Raw genomic sequence first — 17,752 nt, 5'->3', positions numbered from 1 at the left:
ACTTGTTGTTGCAAAGGCTTGTTGGCTTCTCTCCACCTAGATCTTCGGGCTTCAAGTAGCCCCTACCTCAAGCATCTCCTTTGACCAAGATCTTCGTCCTCACCGTATCACTTGCATCGTGGGCCTGCATCTTTGGTGAGCTGCTCAAGGCCCTCCTGCGACTCCAGTGCCTCCGGCCTGTGGGTCCTCCTGAGGGTCTCCTTTGATTTCTGCGGGCTCCCCAGATTGCTGTGGGCCTGCCCCGACTCCCTGGCATGTGGCGAGTCACCTGGACCTTGCTGGTCCTGACACTGTACTATCTTCACTTTTCATGTTGGTTGCAGTTGCAAAGGCTTGTTGGTGCTTCCGACTGACACCGACTCCTCAACCCTCGGCATCCGATGTGGGACAGCTCATGCATAGCTTCTGGTCTTCCACAGCGTCGCCTGGTCCGGACAGCTGCAGTTTCAAGATCACAGTCAGCTCTCCTCCAACACTTAACTTCTGTGGGCATTCGTCTTCCGGGCCTCCTGGTCACTTCCAAGCGGAATATACTCTGTCCCCTCTGCTTGCAGGTACTTCTCATCCTGAATCCACCTTTGGGTTCCACCGGACACTTTCACCTTATTTATTTATTTATTTATTTATTTATTTATTTATGTAGTTTGTAGAGCGCACAGCTACCCCCGAGGGGGTGTCCCGGCGCTAGAACCTGAACCTCCAGATGAGGAGAAAGGGGCAGGGAGGGAAACAACAGGATAAGAATCAGAGTCCAGAAAAGAGCCAAGTTTTGAGTCTGGCCCGGAAGATGGATTCAGAAGGACAGAATCTAAGATCGATTGGCAGAGCGTTCCACAATTTTGCCGCGATAACACTGAACCCTCTGCCACCCATTCTAGTGAGTCTAAAACGGGGAGAGATCAGAAGGCGGAGGTCATTGGATCTCAGGGATCTGATGGAACGGGAAATTGAGACACGTTTTTTCAAGTAGTTAGGTCCGAGGCCGTTGATGGCTCGGTAGGCGAGGGTAAGGATCTTGAACTGGATACGGCTGGCCACCGGTAGCCAGTGAAGTTCCTTACGATAAGCGGAGACTGATTGACGGTAGGGGATATTACCAATCAATCTGGCCGCCGCATTCTGGACAATCTGAAGCCGGTCTATCAGATATTGGGGAGCACCAGCATAAAGGCTGTTGGCATAGTCCAGGTGAGACGTGATGAGGGCATGGGTAACTGTACGGCGGGAGTCCAGAGGGAGATAGGGAAGTATCTTTTTGATCATGCGCAACTTCAGGAAGCAGGCAGAGGTCACTTTATTGACCTGAGTTTTGCATGAGAGGGAGTCGTCAAACTGAAATCCCAGGTTACGAGCAGAGTGAACGGGAGAGGGAGCAGGATCAAGTGCCGTGGGCCACCACCAAGAGGAAGGGATGGGATTTTTCTGGTTAAAAAACAGCACCTCTGTCTTGTCTGCATTGAGTCTAAGGTGGTTATCAGTCATCCAGACACTGATGTTGTTGAGGCACTGGCGGAAGTTGGTGAACGCGGAGTCCGAGTGGTCTCTGAAGGAAAACATCAGCTGAGTATCGTCAGCATAAGAGACCACTCTGACTCCGTAGGACTCCACAACGTCGGCCAGTGGGGCAAGATAGATGTTAAAAAATAGAGGGCTGAGGGCAGAGCCCTGTGGCACACCGCATGACAGGGGTTTATCCTCCGATTTGAAAGGCCGCAACAACACCCTCTGACTTCTTCCTGAAAGGAAGGACTTGATCCAGCAAAAGGCAGTGCCGCCAATGCCTATCTGTTTGAGTCGGTCAAGGAGGATGAGGTGGGAGACAGTATCAAATGCCGCGGACAGGTCGAGGAGGACCAGCATAGCCTCCTCGCCCCTGTCCACGCATTCCCGGATCATTTCCGATACTTCCAGCAATGCCATCTCTGTACTGAATCCCGCCCGGAATCCGGATTGTGAGTCGTGCAGTAGAGAGTTGCTTTCCAAATACTCCGTGAGTTGCAGCTGTACGGCTTTTTCCAGGACCTTTGCGGGTTTGGGGAGAAGGGAAATGGGGCGGTAGTTGGCGAAGATAGTGGGATCAGCATGAGCCTTTTTTAGGATGGGAATCACCAAAGCCTCCTTCCAAGTGGTAGGGAAGAAGCCATGGAGGAGGGAGGCGTTCCAGATGGAGAGGAAGGAGCAGGCTAACGAGGGAGCCAGCTCTCCCATAAGTTTAGCAGGGACAGGGTCCGAGGGGGCGCCAGATTTGCAGTGGGTGAGTAGCCTAATAGCATCGTCCAGGGTGAGTTTATTGAAGGAGAGGAAGGACGGAGAAGCTGGGGGACTTGTGGAAGGAGGCAGGGAGGCTAGCCCTTTAGGGAAGGAGATACAGAGTTTGTTTATTTTTTCAAGGAAGTAGTCAGAGAGTCCCTCGCATAGGGCCTGACTCGCAGAGTTCTGAGTGGCCCTAGCCGGAGGATTAATGAAGTCTTTGACGATGGTGAAGAGGGTTTTTGACGAGTTTTTGGCATTAGCAATTTGAAGAGAGAAATGGTCTTTCATAAAGATTTTTTTTTGTTTGAGGAATTTTTTCAAAGCAGATTTGTAAGTAAGTTTAGCTTCAGGGTCATAGTTTAGTCTCCACTTACGTTCGAGTGCTTTGCATCTGCTTTTTTCCTCGCGGAGGGAGGTAGAGAACCAGGGGGCGGAGGGGCGAGATCTAGTGGAGGCAATGATTTTCTGGGGAGCAATGGTGTCAATAGCTTTGATAAGGGCAGTATTTAGCCTAGAGACATTTCCGTCAATATCAGTGGAGAGGTATTCCGTCTGGAAGTGGAATACCGGGTCCAGGGTGGCACATGTGACCTTATGCCACTTTCTTCCCAACTCCTTCCTGGGGGCCAGGGGGGCAGATTTCCGGCCTAGGGCAAGAGAGAAGGGGATAAGATAGTGGTCGGACCAAGTAAGGGGGAGGGGGGGGAAGGACTGTGATAGTCGAAAAATTAGCGAAAATAAGGTCCAAAGTGTGACCAGCCACATGAGTGGGACCGGTGACTAATTGTGTGAGGTTCAGACTATCCATGGATTCCAACAGATTGTTCGCCTTCACGCAGAGAGGGTTGTCTACGTGGAGGTTAAAGTCACCTAGGACTAGAAAATATTGGTGTTTAAGAGATAGGTCAGCCAGCTGGTGAGTAAGTGCAGTAAGAGAAGGGGAGGCGGCAGTTGGGGGGTTGTAGACTAAGGTGCCAGCCAGTATAACTGCCGCGGAGTCAGATACAGAGAAGTACATGGCTTCAATTATACCGATGTTGGTAAGTTTGGTAATGGTCAGCTGAAGATGGGATTTGAGAATGACGGCTAGTCCGCCTCCAGATTTTCCTCCAGCCCGGTTGATGCATTTTATGTCGTAGCCTGGGGGGATGGCCAGATAGATATCCGGAGAGGAGGAATCAGTGATCCAGGACTCAGTGAGAAATAAAATATCCCACTCGTCAGAGGAAATTGACATCCAGATATCGTTGGCATGACGGGGGAGTGACCGGCAGTTGACCAGGCCTGCTTTCAGCGTCCGGTGATGAGACGAAGAGAGTTGCGATGTGGGATAAGAAGGCAAACGAGGTAGGTAGGACGGGAGAGTGAAGTTACATTGAGGGCAATGGAAAGGAACATTTTCCAAATGGTCAGGGTTGCAGAGGGTAGTGGCCGAGCAGGGGGGAGGAATTTAATAGATGTAGTTGGGTGTTGGTCCAGCACGTGCGGGTAGTATCAGCGGAACTGGCAGGGGGTCTGGCCCTGGGCACGGTCCAGGCGCGGACGGGCGCAGACGGGCTTGCCTTAGGCGCGCCTTTGGCGCGCAAACGGCGCGCCCGCTGCGCCCGTCCGCTGCGCGTACGGAAGTGACACATAATAAAGGAGAAGGAAGGGGCGTGGCCTCAAGGGGGCGTGGCTAGCTTGCACGCCTGCGATGGCGGCCGCTGGGAATGAGGCAAACAATTACCGCGACAGCGTTCAATCGGCTGCGTGGCAAAAAGGTAGGATGCAGATTTCGGTCAGCAGTGACAAGTTATTTCATCCACACAGTAAAAACCAAAGTGTTGCAATTTTAAAAATAGCGCGTACCGCCAGAGCCCGGCTTCCGCCTCAGGTCTGAGGAGTGGCATCTTCCTGAAGTCCTCCACTGAGTTCAACTGCAGTTTCCAATGCCACTTCACACCTATGCACCCAGCTTCCCTTGTGTAGGTACCCTAGTTCCTAGTGTATCCACAGGGGGGTGACTCTCCAACCTTCTGTCTTCCACTGGGTTTCTTCAGGACCCACTGGGAAGGGTCCTTCTTTAAAATTGCAACCGCAACTTACCCATTGACTCATTGGGCCCGCGGTTGTGTTCCCACTCTGCACACTGCCTCCGTGGGGTTCCTGGCTACTTACCTTGGGTGGTTACTTGGGTCGCCGGCACTTCTACGTCTTCTGGGTATAGTCTTGACTTGAGTAGTGGTTCTATTTTAGCATATGGTTTGGTCTCCCCTTGAAGACCACTGTGTATTCTTGCTATTTACCTGTTTCTATTGCAAAGTATTGTGTGCATTGTGGATATTGCTGGCTAGGAGATATCTGCATGTGTTAGTGAGTATCTTATAATAAATACATATTTTTATAAATACACTGTGTGGTTCTTTTTCACTTAATCTATTCCAATAAGATTATGCTCTGGTAAAACAAGCTGCTTTACACTCCTGGACTAAGCCTGAAGGCTGCTCTCCACAGCTACCACTTAGAGAGCTTTCTAATGTTGTCTAAGACCACTAAAATCACCATAAGGGTAGTCTGGATTGGTAAAGGGTGCCCACTTACATAAGTGGGCACCATATACCAAGCCAGCTTCTCACAGTATTGTTCTAATACACACAATTATAGAAATTGTTAATGTATAAAATTCTATATGTGTGCCCAATGGGGCTGAATCTGACTTTGCACACTATGGTTCGCAATATAATATATATACAAGAACACATTCAAAGATGGCCGCTGTAATTGAATTACACGGACTGTCCCTCTTTAGTGTTGACATAAGGAAATATAATCATAGTGCCCTTTGTGCGCAGGTGTTGTGAAAAAGGCTAAGTTAGCCGAAACGCGTCCAACACTTTCTGTGTGAATCTGCTGTGCTAATAAACTTCGATTGAAGACTACGAGGAGTGACGTTCCGTTTATTTATAACTGAAGAGTTGTGAAGTTACATACGCCCGGGCTCGGGTGTTCTGCGATCACTCCCGGCAATAGGGCTGCATGCCGCCTTTACACAGACTGAAAGGAGTATATATAATATGTGTGTGTGTGTGTGTATATATATATATATATATATATACATATACACACACACACACACACATATATATAGACACACACATACAATAACACTCCTTTTACTGCTTTATAATAATTATAAGTGATCATTCTTTGAACTACCCAATTTAGTGGATGTATATATAATCGTCCTTGAGAGTTTGTTGAAAAAATCTGTCTTTGCTTAGTAGGACCGAGATTTGTTTTTAATCAGACCCCTCATGACATTAAATGGAATCCCGACAATGAAGCTCAAGTTAACACTCTCCCCATATCATTTTATTGGCCACTGTGAGAGATCAGTTTAGAAGACAAAGGGGTCTCTGACAAAAATATGCTCATGATATTTAATGAACAACTGTACACCATGTCTTACATCAGGGTTAAAAGAATGCTTGTAAATAATGAGTCCAAAGTCTATTATTTACCTTTCCCTAGGGAAATTTCACACCCATGTGGTATTAACCAAGGGCCCAAAACTCCCCCTAATTGATCAAGTAATTCCATGCATTCCACATTCTGATAGAGACTTCTAGACACAGATTCCTGAAATTTCCCCAGGTGTCAGACTGGATGGTGAAACTTTTTCGCAGTATGTCTGCGCACCGAAAGGTGGCACTGTGCCGATCTGCGCCAACGCCGTTCCGCTTTTAAGGACGGTTACAAAAAGATGTCTGCGACAGATCCCCACCAGGTTTGATGGCAGCGTCTGGGGTAGAGCCACAACTCCTAGAACTGTGGAGTCTGTGTATCAAATAAGCCGAAGGACATCAGGGAACGCGAGGCAAAACTCCATGTCACCAAGCACAAGACGGTACTGTGCCGGGAACGCTCCAAGTCCCGCTTCAAGTCCAAACCTCGTTCCTGCTCCTGTAGTCGTCGGAGTTGCTCTCAAGGATGGTCTTCGTCTCACTCCAAATTTTCACGTAAGCACAAGAAACATAAGACGCACCATTCCCACTTCCCTGATGGAGCACGTGGGATGCGCCAACGATCCTGCTCCCAAAGACAGCCAACTTCTGAGCCGATTCTGTAGGTGGTTCGGGCACAACCCGTGTTTCCACGGCTTTCAGCAATACCGCACCATATTGAAGTTTCGCTCAGCTATGCTCCCGCTCCTTGGTTCTTAACTGATTCCCTCTGGCACGCCTTTGGGCTTCACAGAGAAGAGAGGCCTACCACCTGGATTACGGCCAGCGGGTTTGCCTTCTGCGTCAGCTGGACTCTCAGCTGCTTCTGCCCTCAGCTACAGTATCTACATCGGCTCCGACACCCATACTCACTCCGGGCCCAGGTATGTCAACGCTGACTTCTCTACCTGAAGAGGAGTTCCTTTCCAACGCTGACTCACTGCAGGTTCGAATTCGAACAAAGACCCATTCGAGTCCGACTGAAGTTTTTACACAAACATCATCACAAATCAGGCAACACTTACTTTTTGGAACAGTCTCTGCTAATGATTATGACAAGGGTGACTAGTTTACTCAGCCCTATGCCGATGCCAATTGGTATGAGGACTTGCAAAACGCTAGTGGGCTCGACACTTCCCGAGTAAGCGATATCCTCCCGTCCTAGCCTGGGTCACAGAATAATCTGTGTCCTATTGGAGTTCGAGCAGGTCTACACAGCGCCACCTACAGGCGCGCAGAAGTACTATGAAAAAACTTTCCAGGTCCACTCTAACGGCTGGGGGAACATTCAAAAGATGACAAATCGGCAGCTACATAGTCTCCACCAGAAAAACCGTTACCAAAAGTAAGTAACTTGCTCATCTAGTCCAGTCCACTTTTGCATTCAGTTTACCTCTTGCTAACTACCCAATCCGACTTACAGTTATTGCATCTTCATTAGACTATGTGATGCTTTTCTGTAAGTATCTTATGGCTTAGAAAGAACTCTAAGATACTAATGGTTTGATTCTCACGACCACTGGGTTGCTAATCCTTGTTTAATCCAATGTAGAGAGCATCAATTTCATTTTCTATAAACAATACTATGAATCATTTCCACTTCATTTGAGAAGGTGGTGGGTGTCTTTGCTTCCATATCTATGTTCATGAACCAAAGGTCAATATTAACATTACCAAATTCAATGATCTGTGGAGCCATGTTGATAAATTCATCACTCAGTGTTTGTAAAGGGTAATGCAGCACACCCACATCTGACTTTCCCATCCAACTTTAGCAACTTCTTTTATTACTGTAAGTATCTCCATGTATTGCAGGAACCATTACTGCCTTGCCTATGTTGTCTATAACGAGGATGCTCTGTGGTATTACTGGTTCTGCTGGAAAAGTGTGGAGAAATGCCTTGCATCTATCTATGAAAAGCGAACGCTTTAATGATTTTGTCTGCAGAACCATGGCATCAAGGACAGTATATCCGGTTTTCTTAAATTAATGACAAATATATTGTTAGTGTCATACCTTACAAACAGGTTTAAAAATGTTTTATAAAAGATGACGGTCTATAACACAAAGGTGCTGTATTTAGAAACTACATCTTGAATATTCACTACTTTGATCTATTCCCATTTTTGTAGCATTACCCAGGAAAAACATTCTGCTGGGCAGAGGGCCACAACCATGATCCAGCTTTTATTAAAAAAAAGCATCCAAGTAGACATTTGCTGCAAAATGTGATACATAACAAATGTGTTCCACTTCCCTTCCATACAAACTCCAAAAAGCAGGGGGCTTCTGTGAAAATCACCTTTTAAGGGATTTAACAACCTGCAGGAATACCTTTTTAGCTGCCCTCACTACTGTATACATTTTCAGAACCTGCTATGACTTTAATAATTATTTTGGGTGCAATTAGTCATTAAATAGCAAACTCCATGATCATTTTCAGAACGATAAAATATGAAATAAACTCCACTGAAGGTCGTGTACTTTGTATGGATACACGCGATTCCCACAATTTACTTTTTTCCATTATTTCTTCAACCAGTCCTGCAGCAGCTGCACCCTCAATTGCATGATAAAATCACGCCCATAAACTTGCAGAGTGCGATACTCCATGTAAGCGAGGAAAAGGGATGGAGTAAAAAAAAAAAAACCTCTGTCAGGAAGATTACTTAGGACTGTGACTGGCAGGAAAGATGTTAGAAGGTCCTTAAAAGCTACCTCACCCCACAGATAACATCTATGTACAATTCGACACTTACTCCCACAATATGCATTGTAAAGTTCTAGGACCCTGTTGGAATGGTAGCACATAAGAGAATACTGGATGACTGTTGCTAAAACAAGAATGCTGTATATTGTTCGAGGATATAAACAGCAGAGCTTAAAGTCAAAGTAACATAGAATAAACCACCAGAATTGAAGTAAGGGGAAAAGGGTTAAGAGAAATAATAAACTGGGCCAGAGCCCCGCGTATGTGATCACTGAGAGAGGCAGGTTTCAACCACATAATAAGTTACAGCAAAGTAAACTAGCAATGGAATGAAGCATACAGGGATGAGGGTGACCACAAAACTCTCAAAGCTCTAGAAGCAGTTATTTTTATCTCACTGCTAGGCCGACGTACACTAGGGAGAGGCATGTCGAAATCCAACGGAGGTGACCATCAGGGCTGGGTTTCATCTAGTACAACGTCAAATGCTTCACAAATCCAGGGGTGTGGAATTTAATAAAATATCTAGTTGTCCATGGGGCAGGTTGCTTCATACTTGTCCTGTAATAAAACCCACTTGGTGCCATGTACTGCAGCGACAAATTATGGCAGCAATCGGATTATATAAGAGCTCTGATATAGCCTCCCCGATTACACCAGGGCTCATATCATAGTAGGGTTTGAATACTTGCAATCCCTCTTATGTTGCCACGTTTCCAAAGATCTACATACTGGGGCTGAAGGTAGTGGTAAGGAATAGTTCCTGGGTTAGAGTGCCCTTTTGAGTCTGTGCAAACCTACTAACTTGCATTTTTTAAGGGTTTCAACAACTCTTCTCTAATCTTTTCCCATACAGAGAAATGTTGGAAATGTACTCCTGGCAATGGCAGACGTAAACCTTCTCCTAGAGTTCGGAAAAGAGTGGTTGAAGGGAAAGTGAACTAGCAAACAGTCTGATTTTTGCATGAGTAAATCTACACATGCAGATTTGCTCATGCTTAAATGCAGTTCACAAATATTTTCTAGGAAGACTATTTATTGTCCTACTTCTGTGAATTCTTAGCAATTCACAAAAGCTGTATAGCTACACTTAATGCAAGGACATATACCATGCTCGAACTTTTGAGAGTTCTTTAATAATTGGGCCCCTGATATGGTCTGGCGTTGACCGAGACCGTTTGTATTTATTAAAATTCTATATCGGCTGGCTTCACTGTGAGTGACAGCATTCTGCTCTTTCACAAGGAACATATCGGCACACAAAGTAGTTTTGTTCAGTGCCAGTAACTACTGTGGCAGAGTGTGCTTTTTGAGACCCAAAAACTATTTTTGCTTTTGCCAATGTTTGTTATAATGGTGAGGGCCTAGCAGCTAGCAGCTCGCACACCAATAAGGTTTTACAAAAACCATGCCAAAACAAGTCACACATTGACAAAACTAAAAAGCTGACCACCAATTTCAGACCTACTGGCTTTGCCAATGCTAGTTTATTTTTGTTTCCCATAATCTTATTGAAACTGGTTACATTGATTTTCCGTTATGAATATTTTTGGGAAATACTACCATGCATCAAAACATGTTACTAAATGATGCTGCAAGGAAAGTGTACCTGAAATTTTACAGTACAGTTTGTGTTTTTTTCCTTCTTTTATTTTTAATGACCATTTTATTTTGAAAGCAAAGAATCATCAATCTTGCTTTCAGACTTCTGCAAATATTTGCATCAAATCAGAGCATTCTGGGAGCATTATACATAGCCTCATATTGCTAAACTTTGAAAACGTGTGTACACATTTTTATACTGGAACCACTGTCAATAGTGCAGTCGGAGCATACAACATTTAATTAGAGCGCTCACCCTAATAATAAAGGCTTTCAATTAATGAACCATAAATACAAGTTTGAACAGCATTAACATATGGGCAAAAATATCACCTTAAGTGCAGACAGGGCCCTTTCGCTGATCCTCAATGTGGTACTGCAAACTGGCAGCCAAAGGGTTTGTGCTGCAGGGGTTGGGCCTAATTGTCCCAAGGACAAAATACACATGAAAAATTGTTGCCCTTGACACCAAACAATATGTCCTGGGCGTCTGGCCATAGGAATTCCACATCCCTGCACTAGGACTAGGAAACACTGTTTCTTATAGGGGCAGCAGCTAATAATAATTGCCTGAGGGGTTGTGACCGCGCTGGTACCCTATTCCACACGCTATGGGATTGTCCAAGCATACCACCCTTTTGGACCCTGGTGCTTCGCCAAATCGGAGGTGAGGCCAGCAGTTGGTCACACTGGGAATCTTTGAAGCACAAACCCTACCCAAGTACACATTACTGCTGTGCAGCATGGCTTTAATTGTGGCCAGATGATACAAATGTGGTTAAGTCCAAAAGTGCTGAAGCTGAAACAGTGGTCAGCAAACAGACTGGGGCATGCCTGCTGACAAGTTAGTGCACCGGGCTAGCGGATATCCACAGAAATTTGAGAAGATATGGGGCATTTGGTGTGAATTTAATTATATTGGCTAATACGCTTTGCCAGCTTTGGTGCCTTGTGACACGATCCAGTTTATTAATACTGAGACTGACAAAACATACAATGTGTCTAAACAGAGTCAAGTTATAGGTTACAAAATGTTTATTATATATACAGCTGATGAAAGCAAGAATTGTTTTTTATAAAAAAAGCGAGAACAGTAAAGAGCCAGGACATAATGGTGGCTTGGTGGTAAGAGACAAAGAAAGACATTGTGTGCACTGTCATTATGATCTAAAAAGCAAGTTTGATCAGAACTCGGAGACTAGGAAGTCAGCATGCCAATGGCTAAAAACAGCCCAAAATATCCCCCAACAGCACAGGATTAATAATTCCACTCGGCAATCATTGCAAGTCTATCAATAATTTACTCTGAATTGCACTCTAAAGTATTAAAATGGGACATTCAATTATTAAACAACAAAATATGTTGGAGTACATTACTTTTGTTTGGGCATCTCCTCCAGATCCTCTTCCAAATCTTCTGTATTCTCTCCATTTTCATTGCTGTTAGGGGAGGAAAACTTCTGCTCCTCCTCCAGAAGCTGTTGACGTAACAAGGCTAACATCTCTCGATGTTTCTTGGACTTTTCATGGTTCTTCATGCTAGTGGGTTTGTCAAGAAATTATCAAAAGTAAATAGCGATTTACTCCATTTGAGAATTAAGACAGATATAGACAGATATACCCACCATTTGCACAACAGCATATAGTACAGTTTCAATTAAATATACTTCAAGCTCTACGACAAAGCTCTACAACAACTTCGATGACCGAGACCACTGCACCCACCTCCAATGACGCCACCCAATGGACCCTTCTCGCATGGACCCCTCTCACCACAGAAGAACCTTAAAGACAATGAAGACCATCCACTCCGGATCACCTTTTGACCCCTGCCTGCTGCACATCTTCCAAAGAGCCACCACTGCCATCACACCCGAGCTACGCCGAACAATTAATTGCTCCATCAAGACAGCCACATTACCTGACAAATGGAAGTCCGCCAAAGCCAACCCCCTCCTAAAGAAGCCCTCCGCAGACCCGACGGACCTCAAGAACTTCAGGCCCATCTCACTGCTTTCTTTTGCTGAAAAAGTCATCGACAAGGTCATCAACACCCAACTAGCACACTTCATAGAAACCAACAACATCCTAGATACCACTCAATCCGGATTCTGCAGCAACAACAGCACCGAGACCGCCCAACTTGCCGCCAACGACATCCGCACCCTCCTCGACCAAGGCCATACGGCAGCCCTCATCCTCTTGAACCGATCAGCAGCCTTCAACTGTGTCTCCCATAGCATACTAGCCACCAGGCTCCACAACGCCGGCATCTAAGGATAGGCCTTAGACTGGATACAATCTTTCCTCTCAGGCAGAACACAGAGAAGAAGACTCTCACCCTTCCTCTCAGAACCGACAGAGATCAGATGTACCCCAAGGATCCTCCCTCAGCCCCACACTCTTCAACGTCTCCATATCCCCCCTCGCAACCATCATCAAAAACTACGGGCTCAACATAGTCGCCTACGCCGATGACACCTAGCTCATCCTCTCCCTCACCAAGAAAAACGACATCACCAGGCACAACTTCCAAGAAGGGATGAAAGTGTTGCAACCTGGATGAGTAGCAGCTGCCAGAAATCCTCAGACTCGGCTCCACCCCCTCTGCTTAAGGACAACACCTGGTAGCCCCCCCACCTTCGGAAACCCACCCTCCCCAACAGACCATGCATGCAACCTCGGCATCAAAACTCAACACATCACTCACCATGAATCGCCAGATTAAACCTGTATCCTTCGCTTGCTTCAACACCCTCCACATACTTCGCAAGACGTTCAAGGAGCAAACCGTCATTCACGTACTCATCACCAGCAGACTGGACTACGGCAACGCCCTCTCCTCCGGAATCAACATAAAACTCCTCCGCAAACTCCATACCGTCGCAGCCAGACTTACCCTCGCTATCCCACTACACAACCACATCTCCCAACACATCCGCGACATCCACTGGCTCCCCGTCGATAAATGAATAACCTTCAAGCTGCTCACACAAGTCTACAAAGCCATCCACAACACCGGACCCCAATACCTCAAAAACCGAATCTCCTTCCACGCCCCCAAGAGAAACCTCCGCTCAGCCAACCTCGCCCTAGCCACCGTCCTTCATTTTCACAGGACCAGAGCAGGTGGAACATCCTTCTCCTACCTTGCAGCCAAGACCTGGAAAAAACTCCCACTTCACCTCCGACGGAGCCCGACACTGCACCAATTCAGGAAGGACCTCAAGACCTGGCTCTTCGAATGACCCCAACGGAACTGCCCCCCTCGCTCCCCCATGCCTTGAGATGCACACGGGTGAGTGGTGCGCGCTACAAATCCAGATTGATTGAAGCTTAATGATTTACGTGTATTCAGTGGTCCATTGCAGGATTCTTCAATATTGTCCTAAATGGAATAACCATACCCATCAATGGAATCCTGATTACCCCGAACTCTTGAGAGTGCATTACAGAATTAAAATGGATTTTCATAGTCAAAACAAGCTAAATGTATTTATAGATTAGACAAACTGAATTGCAACCTGTTAAATTTACTGGACTCTGGTGGTACAATTTTGGCAAAAGTAAACCTTTCTAGACTTGAGCCATGGATTACTAGTGAAGGAGTCCTGTATCCCAATCAAACTGAGTTCAAGCAATCAAGGTCCATGAAGGATCCACGATTTACACACTACTGGCTAGTGTAGAAATACATTATAAAAAATATAAAAGCCTCTTATTTTGGGTATTTGCGGACTTTAAGTTTGCTTTTGACCTAGAGGATAGGGCACTCATGTCTAAGGCAGCAAAAAATGAGCACTGATTTGCTGGACTTAAGTCATGGATTTGTATACTGCACACATTCCCATACAGGTAACCAAGAAATAGTGACGGTCAGAACCCAAAAGAGACTAAAGCAAGGACCTTCACTGGCACTAATGCTTATTTTGTTTGCGGATATAATGTTGGGTGATCATGGATGTGTACCCCTCAAAAATGGGGCCACTGAAAATACAAATCCTTCAATACACATATGATGTGGTTTGCTTGCCAAAACACAAAAGGGTTACAGTATCAATGTAATGCTTTATGAGAGAATGTCAAGCTAAATAATTTACATCAAATCATCAATGTACAGATAACCAAGGTGATCACATTTTAAGGACAAGATAATTGGAAAACAACTGGACTAAGTGCGCTTTAAGATTGCATGAGTGGTAAAGAGTCCTAAAAAGATTTAATTGAGTATATGGGTGCATATTGTTAAAATCAATATTATGAGTCTATGAAGACAACGCACTCCTGATTATGCTATATGGTGCCCAAGCATCTGAGTGTGTGTATGGCTGTAGGGGGAATTGTGACTCCATTACTGCATCAAAGTCTGTCAGCACTCAAGGCAATGGTCTTCTGTGATATACAAGGGCGACTGCAGGGCAAGCTGGCCTTAAATATTATAGTGCAATAGGCCTGCTCGCAATTAATTAGAAAGCTGAAGTAAGCTACATGACATTCACAGAACCGAACCAAAGGGAAATTGCAATGATTTTGCAGTAGTTGCAGCTCGTGAACAGGGAACGAGTGCCTGACAAATGAAGGGAGTGGTCAGTGAACTCTTTGCCAGTCTTTTAACCGAATAAGAATTGGCAATCTCCCTTAGGGATGAGATGCAATAATAGGCAAAAGCAACAGAACAAAAGTGCATACACAAAGTATACATTTGTAAAGGCTTACTTAAAAAGCCAATAGATGGAAAAATAGCTTAGTCAATAACACACTGGTAGATATAGGGTGGTAGTACAACCTTTTGATAACAATTTGAAAGTGGTATGAAGGACTAAGAGCCAAGCCATACAAATTGGCCAAATAGAGGTTTCCGAAGAGTGGCATCAGCATACAACAGAACATAAAATAAAAAGATGCAATTGTGGCACTAATATTAGTGGTGCCGGTAGTTTTACTAATTCCAGCGCAGGCTGTGAGTTTCTCAGCAGCGCTTTGGGCACAGCCAGTCATTGTTTTACAAACTAAGCACGGCATAACAGAACTCCCCAAATACCCTTAAAAAGAACGCTCTGAGAGGGGTAATATTTATAACTAGATAGTTCATCTGATTGCTGTCTTTTAACGTCATTCTCATGCGTAATATGCTCAAGCTGCATCTCAGTGAAGAGACGCTAGAAGTCTGAAATAGGCCTGGGGTTGCTGGAATTCGAATTCAGGATCTCAATTACTACTATAGCAGGCAGGGACATAGATAATTTACATATTCCTGCTCCCATGTAGCAATAGAACAGTATGCAAAACAAGCACCGACAAAGCCAATAGGTCTGGGTTTATAGCACGTAAACACAAACACTCACAAATGCTGTCCATCTCTTAAAAAGCCTGTCCCATTGGCTCAGTCGATGCCAGGAAAAAGTAGAAAACAATATCACTTTCTGTAACTGAATGTTACAAACAGTAGGATGACTGAGTGTACTTTGTAACATAGTCCCTCGTACATTCTAAAGGACGTACTTCCTGAAAGGCGGAATGACACACCAAATAGCATGAGGTGTGAGAGTAATACTCCTATCAAATCCCACTGTATGTATATGTAAGGGATATGAAACAGTAAGCCTGGCAGACAGCTGCACTCTCAAGCCAAACCTAAATGCTGCTGCTGCCCAGAGTAATTACAAGTGGCTGAGATTACTTCAAGCATTCCACCTATCACACTTTAGTTAATGTATTAATAGAGGGAAACTGTTGTTTGTAATGTTAATTTAAAGGATTTTAAATCCTAAGCAGATATTGAAAGCTTTGAAATTGCAGTGGTCTTCAGCAGACACAGGAGATATAATATACTCACGCTTTATCTGTTTTGACTGTTTTATCGCAAGCAGGGCAGTACAAATCATCATACAAGTCAATATCGTCATCCGCTTCATTACTTGCTTTGTCTGCGGAAAAAAAGAACCCAAGCTTAGAAAATACATTTTATCACTGGGGAGTATTTTGCTTTCTTCTGAAGCATTGCTCAGACATGAACAAAGACCATAAACAGTGTTTGAAAAGGAGTCAATAGTGAGACCTTCATACTGCATTTACAGAATAAAACGCAAAGATATGCAGGAAGTACGATTCCTGAAAATTAAATGAAAACATTATGTACAGTCTTTCAGCTTTTGTTTGTGTACGTAAACACCATGGCCGAGTCACAAAACCATGCAAGAGCACGTAAGAGAGTAGTCCTCTCTTACATGCCTTTGTGATTTGGCCACAAAACATCTGGAATGGGACTAAAATAGAAATATTCATATACAGGTTGTGAAAATTGAAAGGACTGTGCCCTCTGCACTTTTTTGTAAATAGGGAGTTGGACGTTCTGGGGCCCATTCAGAAAGGCAAGTAAGAGTGCATAAAAGAGTACTCCCATACTCAAATGCTTTTGCGAGTCAGTCCCTTTATTTTAATATTTTTAAACTACACAGGTAATGTGTATTTTCTGCCCCCAAGTCAACAGAAAGTTAATACAATACAAAATATAATTTTATAACTCCGCGACTACAATTTAAAGCCAATCATGATGGTATGCATATTATGAACAAGTAAAGTGACAGTGAAAAAGTGACCATTAATAGTTAATGATAACGAAATCATAAACTTACTTCTACTTATTTCTGAATTTCACTTTAACGTGCAATGGTTTCATTTAACCTTCTATTTTCTAGAGACAAGTGTATGTTGTGCCTCCCAGCTCCAGACCTCACCTGTTTAGAATTTGCAGCTCAGGAATGAAAGGTGAGAAGGGGAGGCAAGTTGAAAACCGTACTCAACAGAAAGACTCACCATCATCCTGTGCCATGGCTGCTTCTAGTGATTCCACTTCCGGTTCATCTCCATAGTCTGAACCGTCACCAAATTCCTTTTCATACTGGGCTTCCATTTGCTGCAACTCCCTCTCTAGGTCAGACATTTTAACCCAGCTCTGTTCCTTGTATTGTTCTGCAAGCCTTTAGATTAATAAGAGTAAGGTCTGATAAATAAAAGTATGCAAAACGTGCATCATACATTCGATATAAAATACATTAAAAATAGCTTGTCTTTTGTTTAAATTAACTGAAAATAAGAAAGCTCTGTTTGATTTTATACAACTTGAAAGAAAATAAAAATGTTGCACGGTTAAGAATGTTTCCCAATTCTTTATTGAATTTATGGAATAGAAACATACGCCCTTTTATAATATGCATGGCAATAGTTATGGCTTTAAAGGAATGTTGTATGGTAATATGAAGCATTACAAGTAAATAGCAAGGTAATGAATTGATATTTTTGTGTATAATAATATTGGTTAAAAGGGCCGGTGACTGTTGTACTGTCAAGCCAGACCTAAAATTCGATGTAGATTAATGACTGTCCTACTCCCATCTGTGCTGCTGCCGGAGGGAAACAACAAATTATCTAGTTATCTAACACACTTTATTTGGTAGGTGTGCGTGGTGTGTGTGTGTGTTTGCGTGCGCGGTTGAAAGTTCAAGCTTAGTCCATTAGATAATAAAAGGATTACAGCTACGTGGAGAGAAAGCTTTTTTTTGTGTGTGAAAGAACCCAACTTTTGCCTTATCAAAACATTTACTTCTTGCTCCCAACATGTGGGTGAAGCCAAAGCCCCTCTTAGTGAAGCGCACATAATTGTCTGGCGACAGCTGCGCTCTCAAAACAGACAATAGCAAGCAT

The 17,752-nt window shown here is 44.3% G+C and overlaps 1 protein-coding gene across 1 annotated transcript in view; it reads right to left on the bottom strand.

Annotated features, from left to right (window-relative positions):
• The window catches only part of DNAJC21 (DnaJ heat shock protein family (Hsp40) member C21), a 132,979-nt gene that overhangs the window by 70,153 nt on the left and 45,074 nt on the right, over window positions 1-17,752 (bottom strand). The window contains exons 6-8 of the mRNA XM_085630972.1: window positions 16,865-17,028; window positions 15,885-15,975; window positions 11,426-11,587 (exon numbers count right to left, since the gene is read on the bottom strand). Coding sequence (XP_085487098.1) covers window positions 11,426-11,587; window positions 15,885-15,975; window positions 16,865-17,028 — 417 coding nt within the window. The remainder of the gene's footprint in view (window positions 1-11,425; window positions 11,588-15,884; window positions 15,976-16,864; window positions 17,029-17,752) is intronic.

The sequence above is a fragment of the Triturus cristatus genome, chromosome 2_1 (assembly GCF_964204655.1).
Source record: "Triturus cristatus chromosome 2_1, aTriCri1.1, whole genome shotgun sequence".
Lineage (NCBI taxonomy): Eukaryota > Metazoa > Chordata > Amphibia > Caudata > Salamandridae > Triturus > Triturus cristatus.
This window is presented reverse-complemented; position numbering and strand designations above follow the sequence as displayed.